The 23,540-nt window shown below is 51.7% G+C and overlaps 10 protein-coding genes across 10 annotated transcripts; 7 read left to right on the top strand and 3 right to left on the bottom strand.

Annotated features, from left to right (window-relative positions):
* Window positions 1-738: 738 nt before the first annotated feature.
* POJ06DRAFT_200491 (uncharacterized protein) lies at window positions 739-2,618 on the bottom strand (the record flags this gene model as incomplete). The annotated part of the gene is made up of 2 exons (XM_056185191.1): window positions 739-2,126; window positions 2,264-2,618. The coding sequence occupies 2 exons, from the start codon at window positions 2,616-2,618 to the stop codon at window positions 739-741; spliced, it is 1,743 nt and encodes a 580-aa protein (XP_056041861.1).
* A 1,783-nt stretch (window positions 2,619-4,401) lies between these two features.
* On the bottom strand, window positions 4,402-5,175 carry POJ06DRAFT_259395 (ribosomal protein S14). Its single transcript, XM_056188379.1, has 3 exons — window positions 4,982-5,175; window positions 4,708-4,807; window positions 4,402-4,629 (listed from the first exon to the last, which is right to left on the bottom strand). The coding sequence occupies exons 1-3, from the start codon at window positions 5,041-5,043 to the stop codon at window positions 4,621-4,623; spliced, it is 171 nt and encodes a 56-aa protein (XP_056041860.1). The 5' UTR covers window positions 5,044-5,175; the 3' UTR covers window positions 4,402-4,620.
* Window positions 5,176-5,472: 297 nt separating this feature from the next.
* POJ06DRAFT_259391 (Apc13p protein-domain-containing protein) lies at window positions 5,473-6,366 on the top strand. Its single transcript, XM_056188378.1, has one exon. It carries the CDS (start codon window positions 5,566-5,568, stop codon window positions 6,247-6,249), a length of 684 nt encoding a protein of 227 aa, XP_056041859.1. The 5' UTR covers window positions 5,473-5,565; the 3' UTR covers window positions 6,250-6,366.
* POJ06DRAFT_259389 (uncharacterized protein) lies at window positions 6,367-7,371 on the bottom strand. Its single transcript, XM_056188377.1, has 3 exons — window positions 7,039-7,371; window positions 6,783-6,979; window positions 6,367-6,729 (listed from the first exon to the last, which is right to left on the bottom strand). Exons 1-3 carry the CDS (start codon window positions 7,125-7,127, stop codon window positions 6,395-6,397), a joined length of 621 nt encoding a protein of 206 aa, XP_056041858.1. The 5' UTR covers window positions 7,128-7,371; the 3' UTR covers window positions 6,367-6,394.
* Window positions 7,372-7,416: 45 nt separating this feature from the next.
* On the top strand, window positions 7,417-8,497 carry POJ06DRAFT_303087 (uncharacterized protein). Its single transcript, XM_056190791.1, has one exon. It carries the CDS (start codon window positions 7,491-7,493, stop codon window positions 8,370-8,372), a length of 882 nt encoding a protein of 293 aa, XP_056041857.1. The 5' UTR covers window positions 7,417-7,490; the 3' UTR covers window positions 8,373-8,497.
* A 1,298-nt stretch (window positions 8,498-9,795) lies between these two features.
* Window positions 9,796-13,712, top strand: POJ06DRAFT_150902 (uncharacterized protein). The gene is made up of 3 exons (XM_056184668.1): window positions 9,796-13,233; window positions 13,282-13,382; window positions 13,441-13,712. The coding sequence occupies exons 1-3, from the start codon at window positions 9,931-9,933 to the stop codon at window positions 13,625-13,627; spliced, it is 3,591 nt and encodes a 1,196-aa protein (XP_056041856.1). The 5' UTR covers window positions 9,796-9,930; the 3' UTR covers window positions 13,628-13,712.
* Window positions 13,713-14,207: 495 nt separating this feature from the next.
* Window positions 14,208-15,344, top strand: POJ06DRAFT_150904 (uncharacterized protein). The gene is made up of 2 exons (XM_056184669.1): window positions 14,208-14,871; window positions 14,929-15,344. The coding sequence occupies exons 1-2, from the start codon at window positions 14,411-14,413 to the stop codon at window positions 15,008-15,010; spliced, it is 543 nt and encodes a 180-aa protein (XP_056041855.1). The 5' UTR covers window positions 14,208-14,410; the 3' UTR covers window positions 15,011-15,344.
* A 1,076-nt stretch (window positions 15,345-16,420) lies between these two features.
* On the top strand, window positions 16,421-19,990 carry POJ06DRAFT_259380 (uncharacterized protein). The gene is made up of 2 exons (XM_056188376.1): window positions 16,421-19,573; window positions 19,632-19,990. The coding sequence occupies exons 1-2, from the start codon at window positions 16,585-16,587 to the stop codon at window positions 19,679-19,681; spliced, it is 3,039 nt and encodes a 1,012-aa protein (XP_056041854.1). The 5' UTR covers window positions 16,421-16,584; the 3' UTR covers window positions 19,682-19,990.
* A 359-nt stretch (window positions 19,991-20,349) lies between these two features.
* POJ06DRAFT_270370 (DnaJ domain-containing protein) lies at window positions 20,350-20,963 on the top strand (the record flags this gene model as incomplete). The annotated part of the gene is made up of 2 exons (XM_056189436.1): window positions 20,350-20,412; window positions 20,490-20,963. 2 exons carry the CDS (start codon window positions 20,350-20,352, stop codon window positions 20,961-20,963), a joined length of 537 nt encoding a protein of 178 aa, XP_056041853.1.
* Window positions 20,964-21,228: 265 nt separating this feature from the next.
* On the top strand, window positions 21,229-23,412 carry POJ06DRAFT_150861 (ClpP/crotonase-like domain-containing protein). Its single transcript, XM_056184667.1, has 5 exons — window positions 21,229-21,619; window positions 21,713-21,853; window positions 21,902-21,986; window positions 22,041-22,157; window positions 22,214-23,412. The coding sequence occupies exons 1-5, from the start codon at window positions 21,494-21,496 to the stop codon at window positions 23,254-23,256; spliced, it is 1,512 nt and encodes a 503-aa protein (XP_056041852.1). The 5' UTR covers window positions 21,229-21,493; the 3' UTR covers window positions 23,257-23,412.
* Window positions 23,413-23,540: the final 128 nt, after the last annotated feature.

Below are 23,540 nucleotides of genomic sequence, written 5' to 3'. Positions count from 1 at the left end.
ACGAACAGCAGCAGCTGGGAACGGCAGTGAGAAAGCAGCGAGGGTTTGGTCGTCGTAGTCGTGTGCATGCGGGGAAAGTTACGCGTGTTGGCCATCTAACAAAGAAAAAAACCACTCCGGACCTTGCCCGTACAATTATGCTAACTTATCGCTGTCTCCGCCCACACGCTCGTGACAGCACTACGCGTTATCGGCGATTATTCCACATCCGCAAACTTATCACCCGTAGTTAAGGCCCCAGCTGTCCCGCCCCCTAGCATAAAGTACGAGCCCCGCGATAAATGTCAGCAGTGACGTCATCGCGAAGACAAGGAACTCACGCGGATGAATGGATCGGAATATAACACATACTAAACCTCACGAAATACCACATGTTCATCGTCATGCTTCGCGGAGATCAACGCGGGCAGTCACAGTCATCCCCGCGATAATTTCAGTCTATCCCCCGCGATAATTTTACGGGAGCCTGTTTGTATCTAGCCGAACCAAACTTGTCTAGGTCATAAGCAGATGCACGCCATTCTCATTGCGGACGACTGCTGCATTTATTGCTGGTCCGAATTGACTGGCGTACTGTACCAACAATAATATAAACTAATCTCATATAGAGGTCTCACCATTAAATCGCATTATGTATTATATATCGTTGTAGCGCTCTCTCACAATCACACAAATGTCTATAGTAATCAAAAAGACAGGGTTGACAGATCATCTCAAAACATGGCACCAGTCACCAGACTACTCCCGACTGACGTCCCGTCCAAACATTTTGACCTTCAACCAATCCATAATGACAAGCAGCTTGTTCCGGGTACTGAAGCACATCGACACATACGCCGACCGCCAAAACAGGTACGTCATCTGGCCGGACGACGTCAGGTTGTTGCCGTCGCCAAACGTCAAGTCCGCGATCGCCTTGTCGGACCCAATGTATGCGAGCGAGCCCTGGTGCGTGTACTGGAACGGCATCAGGCGCTTCGTCCGGCGCAGGGCCTTGGCCTTGGCTTCGATCTCGGTCGCAAGCGCCTTTTTGTCGTCCGGCGACGCGGTCGCGTGGCCGAGCTCCTCGAGATGCGCAATGTCCTCCTCGAGGGCCTGGGTCTTGGCCATCGTGTTGAACAGACGGGCAAGGTACTGGCCCTGCTGGGTCGCGACCTGGGCGGTCGGAGCGTACTTGGTGGCAGCGCAGTCGCCGAGCGCCCAGATGCCTTCGGTCCCGTTCACGACGAGGTAGTCATTGACCTCGAGGCCGCGGCGGGACTTTGCCTGGGCGGGAATCTTGCTCATGAGGTCGCGCACAACCGGCCGGGCCGCGTTGCCGGTCGCCCAGACGAGCAGGCCGTACGGCATCTCGATCATGTCCTTGGTTCCGTCTGGCTTGGTGACCTCGGCGAAGATGGTCTTCTCGTCGACCTTCTTGACCATCGTCTTGGTGTGGATATTGATCTTCTCGTCCTTGAACGTCTTCTCGGTGTAGCTAATCAGCTGCTTGGAGAACATTGGCAAAACGTTAGGCAGAGCCTCGACAAGCGAGACGTGGAAGTCGTCGGCAATCTCGGGAACCCACTTGCGCAGGTCCTCCTCGAAAAAGTCCTGGAGTTCGCCAGCGAACTCGACACCGGTCGGACCGCCTCCGACGACAACCATGTGCAGCAAGCGCTTGCGCTCTTCGTCGGTCTGGTCCTTGAACGTCGCGGTCTCGATGCAGTCCATGATCCGGGTGCGGATCTTTTGGGCGTCGGCGATTTCCTTGAGGAAGCACGCGTTCTCCTGCACACCGGGAATGCCGAACGTGGTGTTTTGCGCGCCGACGCCAATCACGAGGTAATCGAACGGAAGCGAGGTCTCGGCAATGTCGCCCTTGATCTCAGAGTTGTCGCGAAGCGTCAACACGCGGTTGACCGGATCGACCTTTGTGCACTCGGCTTCGTAGAACGTGACCGAGGCGGTCTTGTGGCGGAGAATGTTGCGGAGAGGCTCCATGATGGACCGGTGCTCGATAGTGCCGGTCGTGCACGATGGCAACAGCGGCGTGAACAAAAAGAAGTTTCGGGGCGAGATGACAACGACGTTGTAGTTTTCAGTGTCAATCTTCTTGAGAAGAGAAACAGATCCCCAACCAGAGCCTATTCAAAATTGTTAGCATGAATTGCTCGAGTGTATGCGAACTGAGTAAACAGAGCAAACCGCGCGGGAAAAAAGTTTTTTCCCGGAAAGCGGCATGGAACAAAAGACAAAGCAATTGAATGGCAATTGATCTTACCCAGGACGACGAGGGTCTTTTTCGATGGGTCGGGGGGCTTCTGATCGACAGGATGACGGTCCTCGTAGATGCCGTATGCGAGGTAGCCCAGGCCAATCAACGCGGAACCGTACGTCAAACGCCAGAAGAATTTGCCGACCTGCGCAAGACGGCTCTTCTTGGGCGCCCCAGCTTCGGGAGGAATTGGCGCGGCGACAGGTTCAGTCTCAGTAGCATAAGACCGGCTTGGTGCAACGAGACGGAGATGGGAGACAGGACCGGCTTGCCGGGAGGCGGCGGACCAGCGCGCGACTTTGGCAAGGGTGACAGCGTGAGCAGGCGCGCGTGCGCGAGCAGACCGTAGGACTGAGGCCATTGTTTGACAACAGACAATGTACGCTGAGCAGACAGTCGCAGCTGGAGAAGCGGACGAAGAGGGCAGTTGGAGGAGATGGCAGGCAGCGCGCGAGTGGTCGAGTGGCTGGCGCAGGCAGGGCAGATAAAAGCGGCGATGCGGCGGCGTCGGCGTGGGTGGCAGCCACGACAACTAAACCGGGTTACTGCTTGTCGGTTGGTTCCGGTTCGATGGTTCGAGGATTGGAGAGGATTCGGCGCCGTCTCCGTGAGTCGGAATCAAACCAACTTTCGGGGAGTTTCGCCACGATCCTTCGCTATCACTCCGGGCCAATGGGCGGCCTCGCAATCGCTTGTTTCTACTTGTTCTCATTACCGCCTGCCGTCTACCGCTTGCCGTTTACCGCCTGGCCCCTCACCGCGAGCAATCCAGAGTCCTGTTGGGGCCCGGCTCCAGTCGTCGGTCTAACGGCGGCCCCCGTCCTCTCATCGGTTCCGCTAAATATAGCAAAGAAGAGTGGATTGGACGTATGTCAGTCCTGGTCTGTGAAAAGTGCATAAAACCGAGACTGTCTTTACCGTGGCGCTGTCGCTCCCCTGCCCCGGTTCAGCACTAATGGCTATTTGCCGGCTACAACTAGCTGCCGCATTCCATTCACGCACCGTTATATAGAATTGCAAACCGTATACCATTTCTTCGTCTACACTAGTCAGTTCGTGCCATCTACTTCGACCTTGTGGCAATCCCAACCCTGCCGGTGGCTAATTTACCCGGCTCCTCGTCCGTACAATTGCCACGGTGCAAGCGCACTTGTACCGTAAATTATCCTTTGATTTCAGGCTATTTAGGCATTCCGTTTCTAGGCATTCCGTGTCGCCGGAACCGACATCTGAGCCGGTTCGGTGCGGTTTAGTCGGACATGCAACCAAACCCGTCGATTGACTGCGGTTACGTCTCCAGTTTAGGGCATCACCGCGCTGCTTTGTTTTTTTCAACGCTGTCGCGTGCCTGCCGTCCTGTCAATTCGCACTACCTGTCAATTGCCGAAACCACCAGCTCTGACTTATCTCGTCTGTCTATCCGCCCTCACTACTACCATATCGGTCTCTTCCCTCAGCGTTTGCCTATAAGTGTTTTTCTCCTGACGTGCGTATTAGTTCTATCGTGCACGCAGTACACCTTGACTGACCCAGTATCACATTTGTATTTCCGCGTAGGGGAACTGGGTTAGCGAGTTTGCTTGGCCAACCAACACAACCGAGCGAACAAGCCAAGCATGGCGACGTCTGGTTGTAAAGTCATGACGGGAGAACAGTGCAGCTAAGATGGTGTGCGTCGCATGCAGAGCTCGCAACAATGCCTGGGGAAGAAACCGCCAGTTAGTTTCACACAGAAGACAACCTCGAGCAGACCGTCGTGTTTTCGCGCGTCTTTAGTGCCACAGTTCGAACACAGTCGGTCGTCTTCACTATCAGCATCGAGTAGCGCTCGGAAGCATGCAATCCATCAGAGTCTGTCAATAAGATCATACTAGATAAGCAATCATGCGGTGTCTGAAGATCAAGTCTATGTAGCTGCAATGTATACTGATTCTCGGTTCTGTCTGCATTGTTCACACCGGACAGCTCAGCGCGTAGTGCAATTGACCCTAGGAAGTGGTGGAATGGAGATCAATCCATCCTTTGAAGCTCACTGCACATCACTAACTTACTATCTTTCAGATATGTGATCCTTCAGCACCGGGCCTTAATTCCTGAACAATGCATGTACTGCTGTCCACATTTGACCTGCTTTCTATGTGCGAGTAACATAGGGTGGCCATGACAGTTCAGATATGCAATTCGAAATCAATAAACTCCATTTTTTCTCACTTTGGACTCATTAGCAGACGCGATCTGTACGATTATGTAGCCATATAGTATTACATCTGTATATAGGTTCCCAATTTTATTTACTCATGAAAATAATACACAAAATGCACGCCTATTATAAACCTCGAAACAACCTTCTTTTCATTCGTAATTTAACGGTTCTGCAGTTTTGTTAGCGTCGGCTTTCACCATACCAATACCATCGTCTGAAGACGAAGGAGAATGAATATGGAAAGTACCTTAACGAAACCGATGTCCTTGGAGTATTCTCGGAAGCACTGTCTGCAGATATTGAGGCCGTACTTGCGGATCAAACCAGCCTGATGAGCGCACACACGGCTACATACATCGTCAGCATCAACCCCTTATTAACCATTACTCGTCCATAAATATCATCCATCTGATAGCAAGCCAGCCAGCTTTCAAAAGTTTCCTATTCACAATTGCCCGCCCTGCGGTGGTTCCGAATGTTCGATAACACGAGCCGATTCGTAAAATCAATGAAATGCATACCATTGACGAGAGCCCTTGCCGTATTTTCGCGGGTGTGAGTACCAAACGTCGTCGTGAGCCATATTGGATTAAGTCTTTGTTGGCAAAAAGAAGGTATTATATTCCTATCGTCCGTCAACAAACCACGTCTCTTTCCGTATTAATCACTTCATTAATAGTATATAATACATACCGAAAGAATCAAAAAATTGATGTCCGGGAATATATCGTAAATTAGTGTAAGACGAGTGATAATAGAGTATTAGAAGTTGCAATCTCGAATTTCGCAGTAGGGACGTCACTCACACTGGTGCCGCGCCACGGGACCTCGCATTGGCGGTTAGCTTGCTAGCGTTGTGACAGCTAGCGGTCCTTGAAAAAACAGTCACGACACTTTCCCCCCCAGCATCTTACCCTAGGGTTTTGTTACCCGGTGCTAAATAGAGTTCAAGAGGCTTGAACTTAGTTGCCCCTGACACCAGGAAAGCGTTCAGGTCGGCATCTAAACAAACCTCTTGAATACCCCGCTGTCGCTCGTCATATTGATCAGTCATCACGTCCGTATGATACAAATTTGCTCTCCGCCATTACAGTATACATGAGAAATGCCCCAGCGCGACTCAAGCCGGTCACATATCCACATCAACCCACCCCGATCGGCCCTGTTCTTCGAAGACTGGGTCTCGTCCCACCTGCCTGACGAAGAAATCGTAATCCCGCCGGAATTCCAACCAATCAACCCTGAAGATGAAGATGACGTCGTCCCAGACCAGCACGCAGCCTTTGGCATCTTGCTCTCGCAGCTGCGAAGGTACCGGCCAGCAGCATACACAACCGCGCTACATGGCGGCTCGATTTCGGCTGCGTCAGCGGCAAGTGCTGCCGCTGCCATTGCGACAGCCAGTCCTGGCACGCTTCCAATGTCGTTTTTGAACGCATCGGCGTGGAAGGATTTGGATTTGCAGGGGCTCATGAATCGCATGCCGGACGACGCGCGTGAGGTTCCGCAGGGCGAACTGTTACGCGCCACACCGTTCGGAAGGATTAGTTCCGTTGCCGAGTTTTATCGGGATCGGAGGGAGGATGGGGGCGGTGTTCGGGCTGGAAGGGCGCAGAGGCGGGTCCGGTATTTGCGACAGGACGAGATGCCGGAAAGCCAGGACGATGTTGCGGATGAAGTCCACGAGCACAGCTATCCCAGACATGCGAGGAGCCATGCGGGAGGATTTGTGGAGGAGGAGGAAGCACAGCCGAGAGCTCAAAGACGTACCGGGAGGGCACCAAGATGAATACTTTGCTATTATTCTTGTACACTATTTGGCATTATAGGCGTTACTGGGAGGGTTCACGGTCTACATATGTGATCTTTATATCTTCAGCTGTATAATTTAAATAATGAATACCAAAATCCATATACGCCATCCCATTAAGCATCTACCGCCTGCTTTTGGACACAACTCCACCAACAACACCGATCCCGCCTGCCATGCTCGCGCACAGTACCGTCCACCAATCAACACCAATTCCCAAACTCGAAGCTATCACTATAATCGCTGGGAACCACGGGGCAGTAACATTTATGGCCGGTAACATGCCGCGTTGCAGCGTGGCTCCTACTTGTTGTGGCTTGCGTGCGCCGGCAACGACAGACATTGTGATTATATGCGCAACGTCAAGAAGCGGCGTTAACAGTAATGCAGCAAAGTATAACCGTAACTTTCTGTACCGCGATGTCGCGGGTGCAAGTCGAGCCACTAATGCCAGGATATCTTTCAGCAGGTCCGTCAGCATCCATCGACTCTCTACACAGTCACATACATACAGTGAAGTAGCGGCCCGGCTACAAAAAATCCATACGCCGAAAGCTTTGCGACCCTGTCTTTGCTAAACGGGAATTTAGTCCACCTCGGCGGCGTTAACGAGCTTGATTTCCTGGCTCGGCGTGACAGGAATTCGGCTATGTATGACGAGATGATTTCACTTGATCCACTTATGAATGCAACCGTTATCGCCTTGAAACTGTGTTTCCAGTTAGTATTTTATGAACCACGCCACAAGTAGTTAGTTGAATAACGTACAGAAGCGGATGAGTATGGATGTAGTGTGTATAAAGCGCCAGCACTGAGCCGACTGGCATCCTCGGGGATACCTGATTCGAAAGTGCCATTTGGGGTGCCAGACCGTTTGACTGTATCCCAAGTAGCGTTCCAGTTTGTTGTAGAACCTATAAAATAGGTAATAAATCGACTGGAATCTCGTTGTGATTTGTTAAATGCGGGGCATGTGATCGGACCCCTAATCTGAATGGAGAATTAAAACTGCGAGATCACGGTTGCACACTCGTGGCATAGCCGTTGCGATTGCTTCGATTTAGATACACAAAGCGTGCGCGTTTGCGTATTTGCGCAGGGATAAAGGCTTTGGGTCGGTAACTTTAACAGCGCGTACGGTTCATAATCTTCACACTTGTTTACGGGCATTGTTCACGACCTGTTCCGTACAATCCATCGACTCCATTACTACAATAAATATGGCGGAGAAGAAGCAATTCTATTTATTTGGATACAACGTGTCCTACTCACTCTCACCAACAATCCATAACGCCGCATTCGCGGTCGCCGGATTACCCCACCAGTACTCGCTCTACGACGTCCAATCTCTTGACAAAGATGAGATCTCCGCCGTGCTGGCTGACCCGAATTTTGGTGGAGCGTCAGTCACAGTGCCGCATAAGCTTGAAATTATGCGGTTCCTAAACGACATTTCTGACGCCGGGAAAAGGATTGGAGCGGTTAATACTATTGTGGTAACTACTGTCGGCGGCAGCAGAAAGTTAACAGGCGAGAACACAGATTGGTCGGGTATCAAACAGTGCATCGAGGCTCGGATGTCTAATTCATTGCGACCGCCTGACAGCGGCTTGGTTATCGGCGCCGGTGGGTCGGCTAGAGCGGCAGTATATGCCCTCAGTGAGTTGAACGTCGGGATAATCTACATCTACAATCGCTCCAAGTCCAAAGCAGAGCAGATTGCAGAGGAGTTCAAGGATAAAGCGCATGTGATTGTCGTCGACAGCTATCAAATCGAATCGTGGCCGGAACAGGAGTCGTTGCCGTTGAGTGTGATAATTGGCAACATTCCTGGTGATGTGATTACTGAAGATGATATCCCTCTGTCGCTGTTCGGGAAGGAAGGAGGTGTTTTGGTCGAGATGGCGTACAAGCCTAATGTCACGCCGTTGATGAAGGTGTCTGAACGCGCTGGTGGGTGGGAGGTTGTCCGTGGAACGGATGTTTTGCTGGAGCAGGGATATGCGCAGTTTGCACTGTGGACAGGTATTGCCGCGCCGAAGGACGATATGAGAAAAGCATTGACTGATGAGGTCGCGAGACGGAATGCCGCCAGTAATTAGACTCGGTTAAGAATGCCATTATGTATATATTGTATTAATACCAGATGATAGGTGTTTACTGCCTTCATATTGACAATTAAGTTGCAGCAACTTCGTTCGGATAAGTAAATATCCGAACTAATTAAATGCCATCTAACAAGGCCAGACTTGACCTAGCGATCCCTTGCAGAGCTTGAAATTTGGCACTCCGAAAATATGAACGCAATGGACGCACGTTATGTTGGATAGTGTCGGTCGTAAGGTGGACGGGAGTGTGCGCAGGAGTTGCTCCGGCCGATATAATTGAAGGAGTTTCAGTTGCGGCGATAGGCTGGAAGTATGGAATTCGGGCGGGCGACCGGCTATGTTTGGGCCGCTTTTACGAATATGTTCTCAATAGCTGCTTCGACATAGAAGCGTGTCATTTGAAAGTGTGATAATGTGAAATGCCCTGCGACAAAAACACAAATAACAGGAGTACGACTCTTACCCTCGGAATCCTCATAACAGCGCCTCAGGACATAGCGTTGTCGCCGACCCTGATGTCGCAGCTTGCAGTTTATACCCCTCAGATTCTCAGCCGTTGCTAAATTTCCCAACCGATCCTGGCACTAGAAATGAAATCGATCTTAGCGAGACGAATTTGGTAATGAAAAATTAGACAGAGAATACAGATGATACTTGATGCGTCTGATACAAAATAAGATAATATGTCTTGATCTTTGCGTGTATCGTTAACTTATATCGTATTGTGTCTACGGTTACAATCATCAGATTCCAGCTCGAAACAATAAGCCCTAGAGACCTAGAGGCGTGCCCGCTCATTCTCATCGTCACTCTCTCGCAGCCTTGCGTGAAGCCACATTATTGTCACATGCAAGGGCCACGCTTCCAGCCAAGCGCTGCATAAAGTTGCCGTATTCGACGCTCCAGCCCATGGCTTTCTTCTGCTCTTTCTTTTCGTGTGTAGTTTTGTTAATACATTTGCTGAGCTTCATCAGATATAGGTCAATTTGACAGGTAACTAAAGTGGTAGCAAAGGAGTTACGGATCAACCGTGAACAGGTTTGGCTATCAAGGACCCGCCGCTCGGACCAAAATGATAACTCTAACTGGTGTGGCGTACTCCACACACAGCAATCGTTCCAGATATATCAATGAATACAATACTGTGGTGCAGTCCCAACTAGGTGCTAAAACGCAAATTGGTGCAGAATGTGGGATGGACTATTGGATCGAGTTTGCGTGGCACGGAATGGGAAATCTCGTGATAGTCGGGCTTGTCCATGGTTCGTGGCACATGGGATAATGCTGAACCTTTTATACCTTCATGGTCAATGATCACCGCCGACCACGATACATCTCGCGTTAACGGGGTCCACTGCCTCGACCGTCTTTGGGCTGTGCCATCACAGCGCATTGTATTACAACCCCTGTCGAGTGATCTGACGTCACCCAGACCCCCAATGATTACCTTCATCTTGCCTTACCGGTAATAATAAAATGCGATGCTCCGCAGCATGGCCGTCGCCATCATCTCCTTCCATCTTCATGTTCTCAAACCTGGCTCATTCTCACGATGTCGTTTAGTCAGCAGGAAGGTACTTATCCCCGCATCGGCCTCTCGGTCCCCCAGATGAAACCTTTCTACGAGGTCGTTGTGGTGGGCAGCGGCTATGGTGCTGGCGTTGCTGCCTGTCGCATGGCTCGAACGGGCCATTCGGTCGCTGTACTCGAAAAAGGCGTCGAGCGCTGGCCCGGCGAGTTCCCAGAAGGTGTCGACGACGCTACGTCAGAAGTGCATGTTTCGGCTCCTGATCAGACATTCGAGTCCGGGAAGCGCAATGGCCTTTACCATCTTTATATTGGAGATGAGCAAAATGCCTTTGTAGGCGAGGGCCTTGGAGGCACGAGCCATCTCAATGCCAATGTCGGTCTGCGTATGGACGATCTCACCGAGCACATGGACGTCTGGCCACAAGAGTTAAGAGGGGAGGGTCTGTCCAAGTATTACGACCGAGCCGAGCAGATGCTTCGCCCCAACAAGTATCCTGAGGACTGGCCCAAGCTCAAGAAGCTCTCAACCTTAGAGAGACAAGTTCACCGTCTTGGTCCAGAGTACAGCAACCAGTTCGGCCGCACTCCAATCACAGTCAGCTTCGATTATGGGCTCAATGCGGCCGGTGTCTCTCAGAACGCATCCACACTTACGGGTAATGACTGTACTGGTATTAACGATTGGAGTAAGACCACAACGCTTGTCACATATATCGCGGACGCCTGGAACCATGGCGCAGAGATATTTTGCAGCTGCGAGGTCACCCATGTCAAGTATATCGAATCCACCAAGAATTGGGCCGTTTTCTTCAGGTGGCTGCAGCCCGGTCGTCAGGATTTTGACGAGTTTGCCACTCATCCGTTCTTTGTGTTGGCCAACGATGTGTTCATTGGCGCCGGCACTTTAGGGTCGACTGAAATCATTCTTCGAAGCAAGGCAATGGGCCTACCTGTGAGCGACAATGTGGGTAGGTCGTACTCAGGTAATGGCGATATTCTAGCCTTTGGCTACAATTTGACTGATGGCGAGTGCAATGCCATCGGAGTGGGTTCCAATGATCCTGCCAAGCGTCCGGACACCGAGCAAGTCGGGCCCTGCATCACGGGCATTATTGACATGCGCAACAACCCAGAACTTCTCAGGCGATATGTCATTGAGGAGGGCGTTGCTCCTTTCGCAGTGTGGCCATTCCTACAGGCCATGTTCGATTTGACGCCCCAGAAGGTGCAACCGTACAGGGGTCCTATCCAAGCCATTGTGGCCAAAGCTCGTGAGATTCAAAGCCGTGTCGGTGGACCTTTTGTCGGAGCACTTCATCGTACCATGATGTACTTGATCATGAGCCATGATGATAACCAGGGCATTCTCAGTCTCCAGAACAACAAGCTGCGCATCGCGTTTGGCGGTGTCGGAGACACCGCACGCGTTCACGAGTTACACGAAACGCTGGCCCGCATGACTGTCCAGAGCGGCGGGACATTTGTCCCTGGACCTTTCCACACCCCGATCGCACACAACGGTCTCATCACTGTACATTCAATTGGAGGCTGCGTCATGGCCGACGACGGCAAGAGCGGTGTCACTAATCATAAAGGACAAGTGTTCAAATATAGCGACGGCAACAAGAAGACCGAGGTTCACACGGGGCTCTATGTCGTGGACGGCGCGGTCATTCCGGCCGCTCTTGGCGTAAATCCATTCCTCACCATAACTGCAGTGGCAGAACGTATGGCGGAGTTGGCAGCCAGGGACCGTGGCTGGGTCATCAACCCACACATCGTCACCCGCGAGATTAATTTTAAGGCGCCGGCATTCGCGCCATCTAAGCCTGTGCTTCAAGTCGCCAACGACCTTCAGGCGAATAGCAGCTGGTCGTTGACCACCCTGCCCAGCAAAGGTGGTATCGCATTCAGCGAAGTCATGAAAGGCTACTTTGGCACCGACGTTCTCAGCGAGGATTACCACACCGCAGAATGCCAAGGTCGCGCAAGTTCGACAACTATGGATGTCTTCCTGACAATCATTGCTTATGACTTACGCACCCTCGTGTCGCTCGATGACCACTCGGCGGACATTGCGGGCACAGTTAGTTGTCGTGCGCTTTCTGAGGATCCTCTTCTTGTCTGTGCAGGTAGCCGCTTTCGGCTCTTCAGCCGTGATCTCAGTCATGTCAGCACGGAGAATCTTGCGTATGACTTGAATCTCCTGGCAACCGACGGAAGCAAGTACAAATTTGAGGGCCATAAAATTGTCGACAGGACGGCGATGCTCAATGCCGCCCTTGTCTGGAAGGCAACAACGACACTTTACGTGACAGTCTCGGTGGGTGAGGATAAAGGCCATCTCAAGGCTGGAACTGTACTAGGACGCGGTATTCTTCACCTTGGCGTGAGCGATTTCATCAGAGAGCTCACTGGTTTCGCGGCCTGGGCTAATCTGCCCGAGAACGTCAACCTTCCGCCTCGTCTGGCCAGGCTCCGCCAGCAGCTGGCCTCGTTCAAGATAAGCGCACAGTTTGTGACATACTTTGCTGCGAATGTCGCTGAGCATTTCCTACCACCCATGCTCCAGTATCCTGGGTATAGCAAGGGCATCGTGTACGCCAGTACGAGCACGACGCATGAGCAATGGAACGCGCCGACCAAAGATGGTGGCCATATTCGCATGCACAGATGGAACGCGGGCAAGAAGGGTCCCATCTTGCTTGTGCCTGGAGCCAGTGTGACATATGAGATTTTTGGAACGCACCTAATCCCCACCAACTTTGTGACGTTTTTGACCGACCGTGGCTACGATGTCTTCGCTCTGGACCATCGACTTTCGCCCACAATTCGTGCGTCGACAGGTCAGATTGCGGTGGAGAGCGTTCGCTTTGATGTCGAAGCGGCTGTTGCCGAAACCAAGCAATCCACAGGCTGTACTAATATCTCGGCCGTCGTTCATTGTGCGGGTAGTGTTGCGACGTTTATGGGACTGCTCGACGGGACCATCTCCGGCCTTGGCCATGTTGTCGCATCACAGGTGGCGATGCACCCTGTCGCAGCAACCGTCAATTGGGTCAAGGCGCACTTGTACTTGGCGCCTATTGTCAACCGCGTGTTTGGTGTTGATTACCTCGATGTCCGCAGCGCTCCTCACGGTCTTATCGAAGTTGCAGTTGACCAAGCCCTGCGCCTCTATCCGGTCGGCCAGTTCAGTGAGATTTGTGGCTCGACCGTGTGCCATCGCAGTAGTCTCTGCTTTGGTCTTTTGTGGCACCATGACAACTTGAATGATGCGCTTCATTCCAATCTCGACAAGATCATCGGCGGAGTTAACATGACGGTATGTTCTTCTTTTGTCCCATGAACTCGGTGCTGACGCTCTGTACAGACCCTCAGACAGCTCATTGACATGACGATCCAGAAGGAGCTGCTCAACGATAAGCGCGAAAAAGTTTACGTGACGGCGAACAATGCGCGCAAGTATTTGAAGTGAGCCGATTTTGCAATGTGTTTAAAACTCAGTTCAGTTGTCTGACTAGTTATCTAGCTTCCCAATATCCTTTATCCACGGTGACAAGAATCAGACATACAACCTTGAGTCGACCGATGCTGACTACAACTTTTTGCGAGACGTCAATGGGCCCGATTTGTACCGCCGCAAGGTGTTTCAGGACTACGGCCATCTCGACACGTGGTTCGGTGTCGAAGCTTACAAAGTGGGTATTAAAATATAACCGAAGATCACAACTGACTGGAGGCAGGACATCTACCCTTGGGTCCTTGAAGACATTGAGTTCCGGGCCGACAGGAATAAAATCGGATATTTAGCCACACATCCGCATACTCCGACCGCATCCGAAAAGGTCAAAAAACTCGTGCCATAGGAAGGCAGAGTTCCTGGAGTCAGACAGCTGCGTGCGGGGACAAGCAGCTGCACCCCACTATCGTTTGAGAACAATTTCGGCGACGGTCGCGCAATATATTCTGTGCAAGCCCTGAGGCGCGTTCCACTCCTGACGTATGGTGGAGAGCTATGTCCAGGTGAATGCTGGCTAGGATGAGCTTCTTGTTGCGAAGCACTTTGTGCAGGATGAGTAGTGTTTGCGGCATGCGTATTTGAGCGAAGAGCGGAACCTCGAGTTCCTGGAGATTAAATTAATGAAATTAGCAGAGCGGCTATTTAAGACAGATAATTTTTAAAATTTGGCCTGCGCCCTTCCGTAGCCCTGCGCGCACCCCGAACGGATTGTGCGAGAAGCACCAACCTCACAATAGTTCGAAAGCAGCACGCCCGCACACAAAGTAGTTTAAATATCGAAAAGCCTAAGTTTCTTGTGGGAGGCCGCAGGCACATAGACGGCGTGGATAATTCCTGTCGTCACGATTCCAAATTGAACAGGAGCTGCAGCTCCGCCGGCACGCGCGTGGACGTGATGACTTCTCGTCACACCATGAAATCAACGTATCTTATATGCGATGTTCGCGGACATCTTTAGGAATTATTGAATATTGGAAGCATGAACAGTCTTGACGGATTTGGCCTCGCGGCCGACATCATCGGAGTGCTAACGTTTGTCGTCGCCACGGTTGTTGCTGGCGCAGGTTTTTATGCCCTCACGGTGGAGGCGGACGCGGAGATTGACAAGTTCAATCGTGATCTCAAGCTTGCTGAAACACAGCTAAAGCCTGTATTCCTCTGGAAGACTGCTATTCCAGAAGGGATGGAGGATTGCAGGCACTCGGCCGAGCACAACAATACTCTTCAGTCGACGGAAGAGTCCATCAGGGCAACAGTTGCATCGCTTAAAGAAGACTTCGCCGGGTTGGGACCAAAGCTCCTGCCCGGGAACTGGAAACATAGCCGGTTGGAGCGGCGAATTCGATGGGCTTCAAAGAGGCAAGAAGTTCTCGGAAAGTTCCAACATCTGTCGAGTCAGCGGCTAGTGATGGTCGCGTTGCATGTTCACTTGATATTATGGTATTCGTTTTGTTTTTTCTGGTTATTGGTGGTTGTCCAGCTGATAGCTTCGTCCAGGTACTGCCACGATCAAAGACAGGAAGCCTCGCGGCAGACGGCATTGCTCCAGACTCTTGTTCAGAGAATGAGACCCTCCTAAGGCTGAACCTTTCCGGAATCGAAGTTGGTTTTGAATGGCATGCATGGACAGCCAATTCTAGTGGCGAGATATACATATATTCATGGCAAACGTGGTTGACACATGCATTTCTAATTTGTAGAAAACTCGAAACCTGCATAATGTCGTCCACTACTGCACGCGAATAAAGATTTTGCTTATTCGTATTCGACTTTTTTGGCGCAACTCATATTCGTACTCGACTATTGGTTTGGGAGGTCTTATTCGTATTCGATTCGTAATTATTCGTAGTTTTAAATGCCGAGCCGTAACTTATACCACGAGGTTAGGGTGAAGCTAATAGGCACCAGAGGCTTGTCGCGTGGTCTTGTTTACTCCTGGACACGAAAACTGGCTACTCCCTTGGTGGAGAACACGTAATGAATTAACGATGAATATCCGCGAATGGCAGCGGCCTCCAGAGATTATTTAGCGAAGATTGTTTAATAGTGGACGCGATTTACCAGGCTTACGGAGGAACTCGTTGCGCCCGGACACTATAAGGCGCCTTGGTGGTGCTGCGAGATGTATATAAATCTCTGGATGATAGTACTATTTAGGATTTATGAATATTACGTCGTATTCGACTTACGAATATTCGTACGTCGTTATTCGTGTGCACGTCCACCATATGTGTCTTTATATCTTCTATGGGGCCTTTAAGCGAGTTGGTTACGGTGAGCCGCAGTCGTGTCGCCCCTGAAAGTGTCGGCGGCTGCTTGGCTTGCGGTGACAGGAATTTGTTTTCGCCGGGTAAAATTGCGCCGTCGCCAACTGCAACAAATACACATAGTCGCGTGCTCAACGTTATAAGTTGTAGCGGGCGGTGCGGGATACAAGCAAGCATAACGGCAGACTGGACACAAGGAATGTTGACAAAATCCTCGACGCATTCCCGGCACAAGGATGCAAAAGTATTAACCCTAACCGTGAGACGAACGGTTTAGAGTTAGATGAATGTAACGAATGATCCTTGGGAAACTTGACGAGTTGAGTTTGCCAGAAATAGCTTTAGGCAAGAATATACGCTGGGTTCGTTCGCTATGTGCTTTGCAGTGTTGATTGAAATTCATTATGGCCGAGGCTGCTGGAAGATTGGCGGCCTATATTATCTATATTATTTGTCAGGTGACATTAGCCTGCTCAGCTCAGCTTGACGTGCTTCCGAGCAGAGACGACGTCTGTTCGATGCATCAGCCCGACCAAAGTACTGGCTTCAATTACAGCTGGTCTGGTCAGGGGCATGAGCAGCAACGGGTCATGAGATTATGCCAGAGTTATAGTTGTAACATATAATATATATATATATATCCTCAGTGGCTGAGCGTTGCTCACGAACTTGTCCGGGTCGAGCCGCTGCGCCGCCCACACAACATCTCCGCGCTTCCGTATCCAGAATATTGGTTGCCCTAACCACAAGAGTTAGCCCGAACCCTGAGGCTGTATCGGGTTGTGTACTTCGCGCCTGTCTTGTCTCCCTTCTACTTAACTTGCTCCCTCCTCACTCGTCCACGATATTGCTCCTTGTGCCCATTCTCGACCCTCAACACACAACCATGGCATATCCACCACCCCCGTCACGACTACCACGTCGCCAGCGGCCTTCTGACGACCATCTTTACGGTCTGGGTCCTGCGTCCGCTGGTCCCTATCCCGACAGCCGTCCCGTCCAGATGCCCAGGGGCCCCCCGCAGCAAGGATATCCTCCTCGTCCACAACAACGAGGGCCTCCACCGCCGTCCCACAACTATCCACCACAGCAGTACTACGGCGCGCCTGGCCCGTACAGACGTGGTCCTCCTCAACCTCCTTCAGCCTCACAAGCTCACGCCGACAACCTCGCGACTGGTCCTCCGCGTCGGTTCCCTGCGCCGACGCACGCGTTGCGCCAGCGCCAGCGAGACAAGGAGCGATTCGACGACCTCGGTGACGACTTCGGTGACGATGGCAACGACGACGTGCCGATTGACGACTACTCCTCTATGGTGAGCGAGGACCTCGGCGCGTACGATTCGAGATTCCCGCCCGGCGCCGGCGGTGGTTTAGCTCAGATGAAACTGCAGCAACAACGACCTCCCCGACGACCTGTCGGGGTCCCCCAGCAGCCACCGCCGCCACCGCTGCAACAACAGTACCAACAACAGTATAGAGGCAACATGGAGCACTTGAACGGCGGCATGCAGAGAATGGATATCAGCGGTGGTGGGCAGCCCCGTCGCGGCCCACCTCCAGTGCGCCAGGCTCCTTATTACGACGACGACGATTACTATTACGGTGGTGGCCAGGGAAATCCGCGCCCTCCACTGCCTCCACCTCATGTGCGAGGTAGAGGTATGCCGAGGTCGGCCTCGGGCCCCATTGCCGTGCAGTCACCACCTCCGTTGCCTGTGCAAGGTCGACGGCGTGGAAGTGACAGCCCTATGTACACTGGTGGTCCGGTTAGCGGACCTGAATCTTCTAGACGGATTGAAGACGCTCAGTATGGCGCAGAATCAGGTCCTGTGTATCAGACTCCTCAAAAGCACAGTCAGGAACGGCCAACGCTGGATATTGCCACGACACCGTCGCCGGTCCCGTCGCCATCACCATTCCCGGCTACGGATGCACGGCACAGCGGAGATTATACTGAAACCGTGGACAACGTGCTTGATATGTATATGGACGATAATCCTATTGACAGTGACCACGTTCCAAATGGGTCTGCCTCGACCAATGAAATTCTTCGCAACGACACAGATTTGGCTGATGAACCGAATTTTGGCCCATCGAACTCGTCCAACTCCTCGTCCGAGTCCTCAGAACCGCGTACCGAGTCACCATATCCGCCTCCTCAGTTCGCACGCCAGATTCGGCCCATGCAGCCGATGGAGTATGTCGACGAGGCAGAATATTATCCGCCGAAGCCTCCAGTAACGATGCTCCCGCCACTATTGCGCAAACCCATGCCACCTCAGGGATACGTGCCTCGTCCAGCAAGCCCTTACGGCCAACCGCCTCAACAAGATGTTCAATACCCTGTTTCACCCGTGCGTGGCCCGTCACTCCCTGGCAATCAGCAAATCCCACCAGGGCAAAATATGCCGGGACAAGGATATCGCGGTCTTCAGCAGCCACCGCCACCCATGCAGGGCGGTGCAGGTGCGCGAGGCTTGTCGCGAGATCAAACGTTCGAGCCTGATGGAGCTCGTATGTCGCCACTTCCCCGTGCTGCGACGTTGGAATCGGAGGCGGGTGGCGGTCCGCCACGAAATCAGAGTTTTGCGAGAGCGCCGACGTATGAGTATGAGGATACTGCATCGTCTGCGGACCGATATGCCCGACCCTTGCAGCGGGAACCTGTTCTGTCCGGCGTCAAGGCATCGCCATCGCCAGTGCCAGCTCCTCAGCAAAATCAGCTACCTCAAGCCGCTAATCAAGTCCAAGCCCTCTTGTCGACCTCGCATCCAGCTCCGGTACGTCAATATTCCCCGGCATCTGCAATGGCGTCCGCACAAGTTATCCTCCCACCAGATCCCATTACCGTCCCGACACCGCTCACTCAATCCGCGTTCGACGCCGCAAGGCAACGCGCTAAAGACCAGAAGCACAATGCCGAAGTACAGCTCGCATATGCAAAGGCGCTTCTCGAAGCCGCGTCCTCGCCGACACTGTCTTCTCGGTCCGGCGAGCTCGACTCGAAAGCGATCCGCAAGTATATCGAGAACTGGACGGTCTCAGCCCAGAAAATCGTCAAGAAGTTTGCCAGCGGGTCGAAGCCTTATCCCGAGGCTGTGTATTTCCTTGGCACGTGCTATGGTGCGGGCGGCAAGCTTGGTCTCGAGATGAATCGCGAGAAGGAGTTTGAGTACTACAAGAAAGCGTCAAAACTCGGTCATGCGCGAGGGTCGTATAGGACTGCCGTTTGCTACGAGTTGGGAAGCGGCACTCGGAAAGACGAGGGTAAAGCTTGGACTTATTACAAGCAAGCAGCCCAGCAGGGTGATACCGCGTCCATGTATAAGATTGGAATGGTTCTCCTTCGCGGGGGATTAGGACAGGGCCAGAGCACGAGCGAGTCTTTAATTTGGTTGAAACGAGCGGCCGATCAGGCGGACCATGAGAACCCGCATGCGTTGTATGAACTAGCACGGTTGTACGAGACCGCGGACGGAAGTAACGGCTTTTTGCCCCACGATGACGGTCTTGCGTTGGACTTGTACGGCAAGGCTGCGGTATTGGGATATCTTCCTGCCCAGTTCAAGATGGGCGCGGCGCATGAGTACGGACATATGGGCTGCGAGGTTGATCCCAAAAGAAGCATCGCCTGGTATTCGCGTGCTGCACAAAAGGGCGACGCGGAGAGCGAGCTGGGATTGAGTGGATGGTATTTGACTGGTGCCGACAATGTGCTGCCAAAGTCCGAGACCGAATCGTACTTGTGGGCGCGCCGGTCGTCAGAAAAGGGGTTGGCCAAGGCAGAGTATGCGGTCGGATATTTCATGGAGAATGGAATCGGCACGACCGTGAACATGCATGAGGCTATTAGGTGGTACAAGAAGGCGGCAGGTAAGTTTCCTTGTTTGTTTGAATCTACAGCCGTCGTGACGCTAACAAACGCCTACAGCTCAAAGGTATCAGAAAGCAGTCAACCGACTCCGCGATCTTAATGTGTAGTGATTTTTGTGCTATTATTCTGTATTATAACATATGGCGCATGTTAAGCTATGTTTTTGGTGACACTGTGAAAAATAAGGGATAACGTGAAACTGGTATCCAATTTGTATCGGATGTATATTATGTATACTTGTACTTTACAAAAAGATAGGGATTGTTTGGGAATGTGATTGGGACTTTTGGCTATGGTATTATTCGCGATTTTTTGTGTAATTTACGCCGTTGATTAATCTGTTTAATGTGAGGGTTTGGCCAATGTTGATTAATGTACTTAGTGTGAGGGTTTGGCCAAATGAAGTTTGAATAAGCTATTTCCTGTGCCGCAAACCACTGTCGCATTCTTTTGTCGAACCGGGTTCAATCGATTATACTCCCTGCACGTGAATTAGTTGGGTGACATATCTGGTCCGAGAATCAGAGCTGCTCGAAACTGCGCATTTTAAGGGTTAGGTTTCTGGGTCGAGTGGCCAGATAGATGCGGTATAAGCGTCGATTCGTGAATTCGTGATCCAGCCCACCAACATTAACGGATATACCAAACGTCCTCTCTGACCCGTCGTTTTTAGAGGACCCAAGGATTTGAAAATATTTGGATCAAAGTACCGGATTGCTACATACGATTACTTTTGTGACTGTACTTGGGAAACAAGGTATACATACAACGGTCGATGGCGGCGTCAGCAGGAGAGCGCGACGAGGTCGCGAAGAAGTACGATTTCTATGAGTTGCTGGTGCGTTTGATTCTCTCTATATCTGAATATTTTTTTTACCAAGGCTTTTCTGGAGATATACTAACCCCGTAACATAGGGCGTGGAGGATGTAGCCGACGAGACAGATATCCGCAAAGCATACCGAAGAGCGGCACTCAAATACCACCCGGACAAAAACAAATCGAAACATGCAGTCGAAATATTCCACGCGTTGTCAATCGCTAGTGAGGTACTACTGTCCGACAATCTCCGCCAGGAATACGACGCAAAACGGAACGCAAAGGTGCGGGATAAAAAGCGGCAGGAGGCGTTTGATGCGAAGCGGCGACAGGGCAAGGAGGACCTGGAGCGCCGGGAGAATGAGGCTACTAAGCGGCAAAAGGCGTCGAATGGGGCAGGATTTGGTGCTGGTGGTGGGTTTAATGGACCGACGTTTAGGAGAGGGGATGGATGGGATAGTCAGAAGGAGGCCATGTTGCAGGCGAAAATTGCGCGGTTGCAGGAACAGAGCGCCATGTTGAAAGCGCAGAGAGACGCAAAGTTGAGGAACATGGCAACAAAGGCAAACTAAGCTGCGGAGCCTTTTGGCGCAAGTGTATGGTGAAAATCCGGAATTGGTTGTTGGCATTCTGGTCAAGAGCATGGCGTGGGCGCGACTGCGTGGGTAACTTTGTACTATAGATCAATATAATATGCATATGGATTGTATTTGTCATGCTGTTAATATTATGTACATATAACGTGACTGAATGGTTGCAATATATTTGAGCAACTGCCGTGACTTTGTGCTGTTCGGCTTAAATAAGGCGACGTCGGACACTGATTAATCGCTGACCATGTCTATAACATATTCTGCACAATTACAAATGATATTTTACATTCATCAGGGGTGAGAGTGGATCATACGTCGAGAGTATTTGGAGAAATCTGGTTAGGGGAGCCGCGCTTAAAAACTTCAGTAGCCGCATTTGCCTGGGTTAAGGAATTCTCCGCCGTCTTGTGCCGAAATTATCTATTTACCATCCTCGGCAATTGCACTCCGCACGCTCTCCGGGCCGACAGCGCGATAACAAGACCGCAACCTCACAGCTAGTCCTCTTCATGAGCACTCTCCATTCCACTCGGCCACTTCTCCCGCTCCGGTCGTCGTGGTCGCTCCGTGTCGCTGCCTCTTCCATGCCGTTGCGTGCAAAAATTACAAATCCCGCTTTCTTAGCCAAAGCCAAGGTCAGTCAAAAATCGGTCACTCCATCCGCACGGGTGTCAGGTCGACAAGTTGTCCACGCAATTGCAACAGGAATCAAACTAACATTGATCAAGATGGCTACCGCTGCGTCTGCAGATCCCGACGATGTTCTGTTCGAAGTCAACCGGGCTGCGCGGATCGTCAGACTCAACAGACCAAGGAAGCTGAACGCGCTCAACGACTCCATGATCGCGAAGATGACGCCCCGAATCACAGTATGTCGCCCGTCTCCCTTGCATCCGTTCCATTGCTAACCACCCCAGGAATGGGGAAAGTCCGATACGGCAAAGCTTTTGATTATAAGGGGCGAAGGCGGCAAGGCGCTTTGTGCCGGTGGTGATGTTGCGGGTGAGCACTCATGGTCCTCGTATGTGACTGGTCATAAGTGCTAACTGTCTGCAGCACTTCTCGATGTCTCGCCGACAGAGGCTACTGCCTTTTTCACACACGAATACACCCTCGACTACATCATTGCGACCTACCCAAAACCGATCGTGACGTTCATGGACGGCATAACTAGTACGTCGCCTTGTTCTGTCCTGATAATGTCCTTTGCTAACTGTCGCGAAAACTAGTGGGCGGCGGTGCCGGACTTTGCATGCACACGCCATTCCGTATCGCGACCGAGAAGACCGTCTTCTCGATGCCAGAGACCCTTATTGGGTTCTATCCCGACGTCGGCGCGTCGTTCTTTCTCTCGCGACTGGACGGCTACCTGGGGACGTACCTCGCCATGACAGGCGAGCGGCTGAACGGATTCGATGCCTATTTTGCTGGCGCTGCAACCCACTTTGTGCCGAGCGAAAAGCTGAAAGACTTGGAATCCCGGCTAGCGGAACTAGACACTGTCGAGGATCTTACCGGGTCGCGAAAGTATAACGCCGTGATCAACAACGCGATCGACGATTTCCAGAGCGAAGTCCCCGCGGACTACAAATTTTTCTACGGCGGCGGCAAGCGGAAAACCATTGATGCGTGTTTCAAGTTCGATACGCTGGAACAGATCACGGATGCGTTGTCGAAAGCCGCCGAGGCTGGCGATGAGTTTGCAAAGACAACAGTTGATACTATGAGCGTCCGGTGTCCCCTGTCCATGAAGATCGCCCTGGCAGCGGTCAGAAACGGAGCTAAGATTGACATCCGCGAGACGCTTAAGAACGATATGTTCATTGCGTCCAAGTTCATGACCGAGCCTGACTTTCACACCGGTGTCTCGTACCGTGTAGTGCAGAAGCAGAACGGCCGAGCGGAGTGGCAAGATGCTGGCAACGTCGACGTCGCCAAGTTTTGGCCCGCCGGAAACGAGGCCCCACCGGTTCTACTACGCGCGTTCGACAAGCTTCACCAGCTCGCCGGCGACCGACCAGAAGACGCCGTCGCGTACAAAGAGTATCCGTTCCAGAACGGTCTGCCTACCGAGAACGAAGTCGAGCAGTTCGTGTTGGGCGAGGCTAAGCACTCGGGCCCGTTTTTGGCGACCAAGGAGGAGGTCGCCGAGCACTTTGTGGAAGATTACCGTGGCAAGGTCGGTGTTCGAGAGAAAGTTTCTGAAATCTTGGACCGGAAAACGCAGATTGTCAAGGGGCATGAAGACGAGAAGTTGATCAATTGGGTCTAGACGCAATCGGTTGGACGTTCCAGGGTTTTTGGTCCCATTTCTTTTCAATTTTCACCAGTATATAGGTTCTAAAATGTCCTTTGCATAATTTTCTTCGTTACGATGATTTGGAAAAACGACGACGTAATGTAATGATACATTCAACTAAATTATACAGCTTATCGTTACACTCGCCTCAAACAAATGACTGACAACAAAAACTGCGACTAACTTAAACGAACGACGCCTAAGCACACACACACACACACACACACAGCCTACATATACACGGTATACCTAACATA

This window comes from Lipomyces tetrasporus, assembly GCF_029532465.1.
Source record: "Lipomyces tetrasporus strain NRRL Y-64009 chromosome Unknown POJ06scaffold_9, whole genome shotgun sequence".
NCBI classification, from domain to species: Eukaryota; Fungi; Ascomycota; class Lipomycetes; order Lipomycetales; family Lipomycetaceae; genus Lipomyces; species Lipomyces tetrasporus.
Note: the sequence above shows the minus strand (reverse complement) of the source record. Positions and strands in the feature narration are given on the sequence as shown.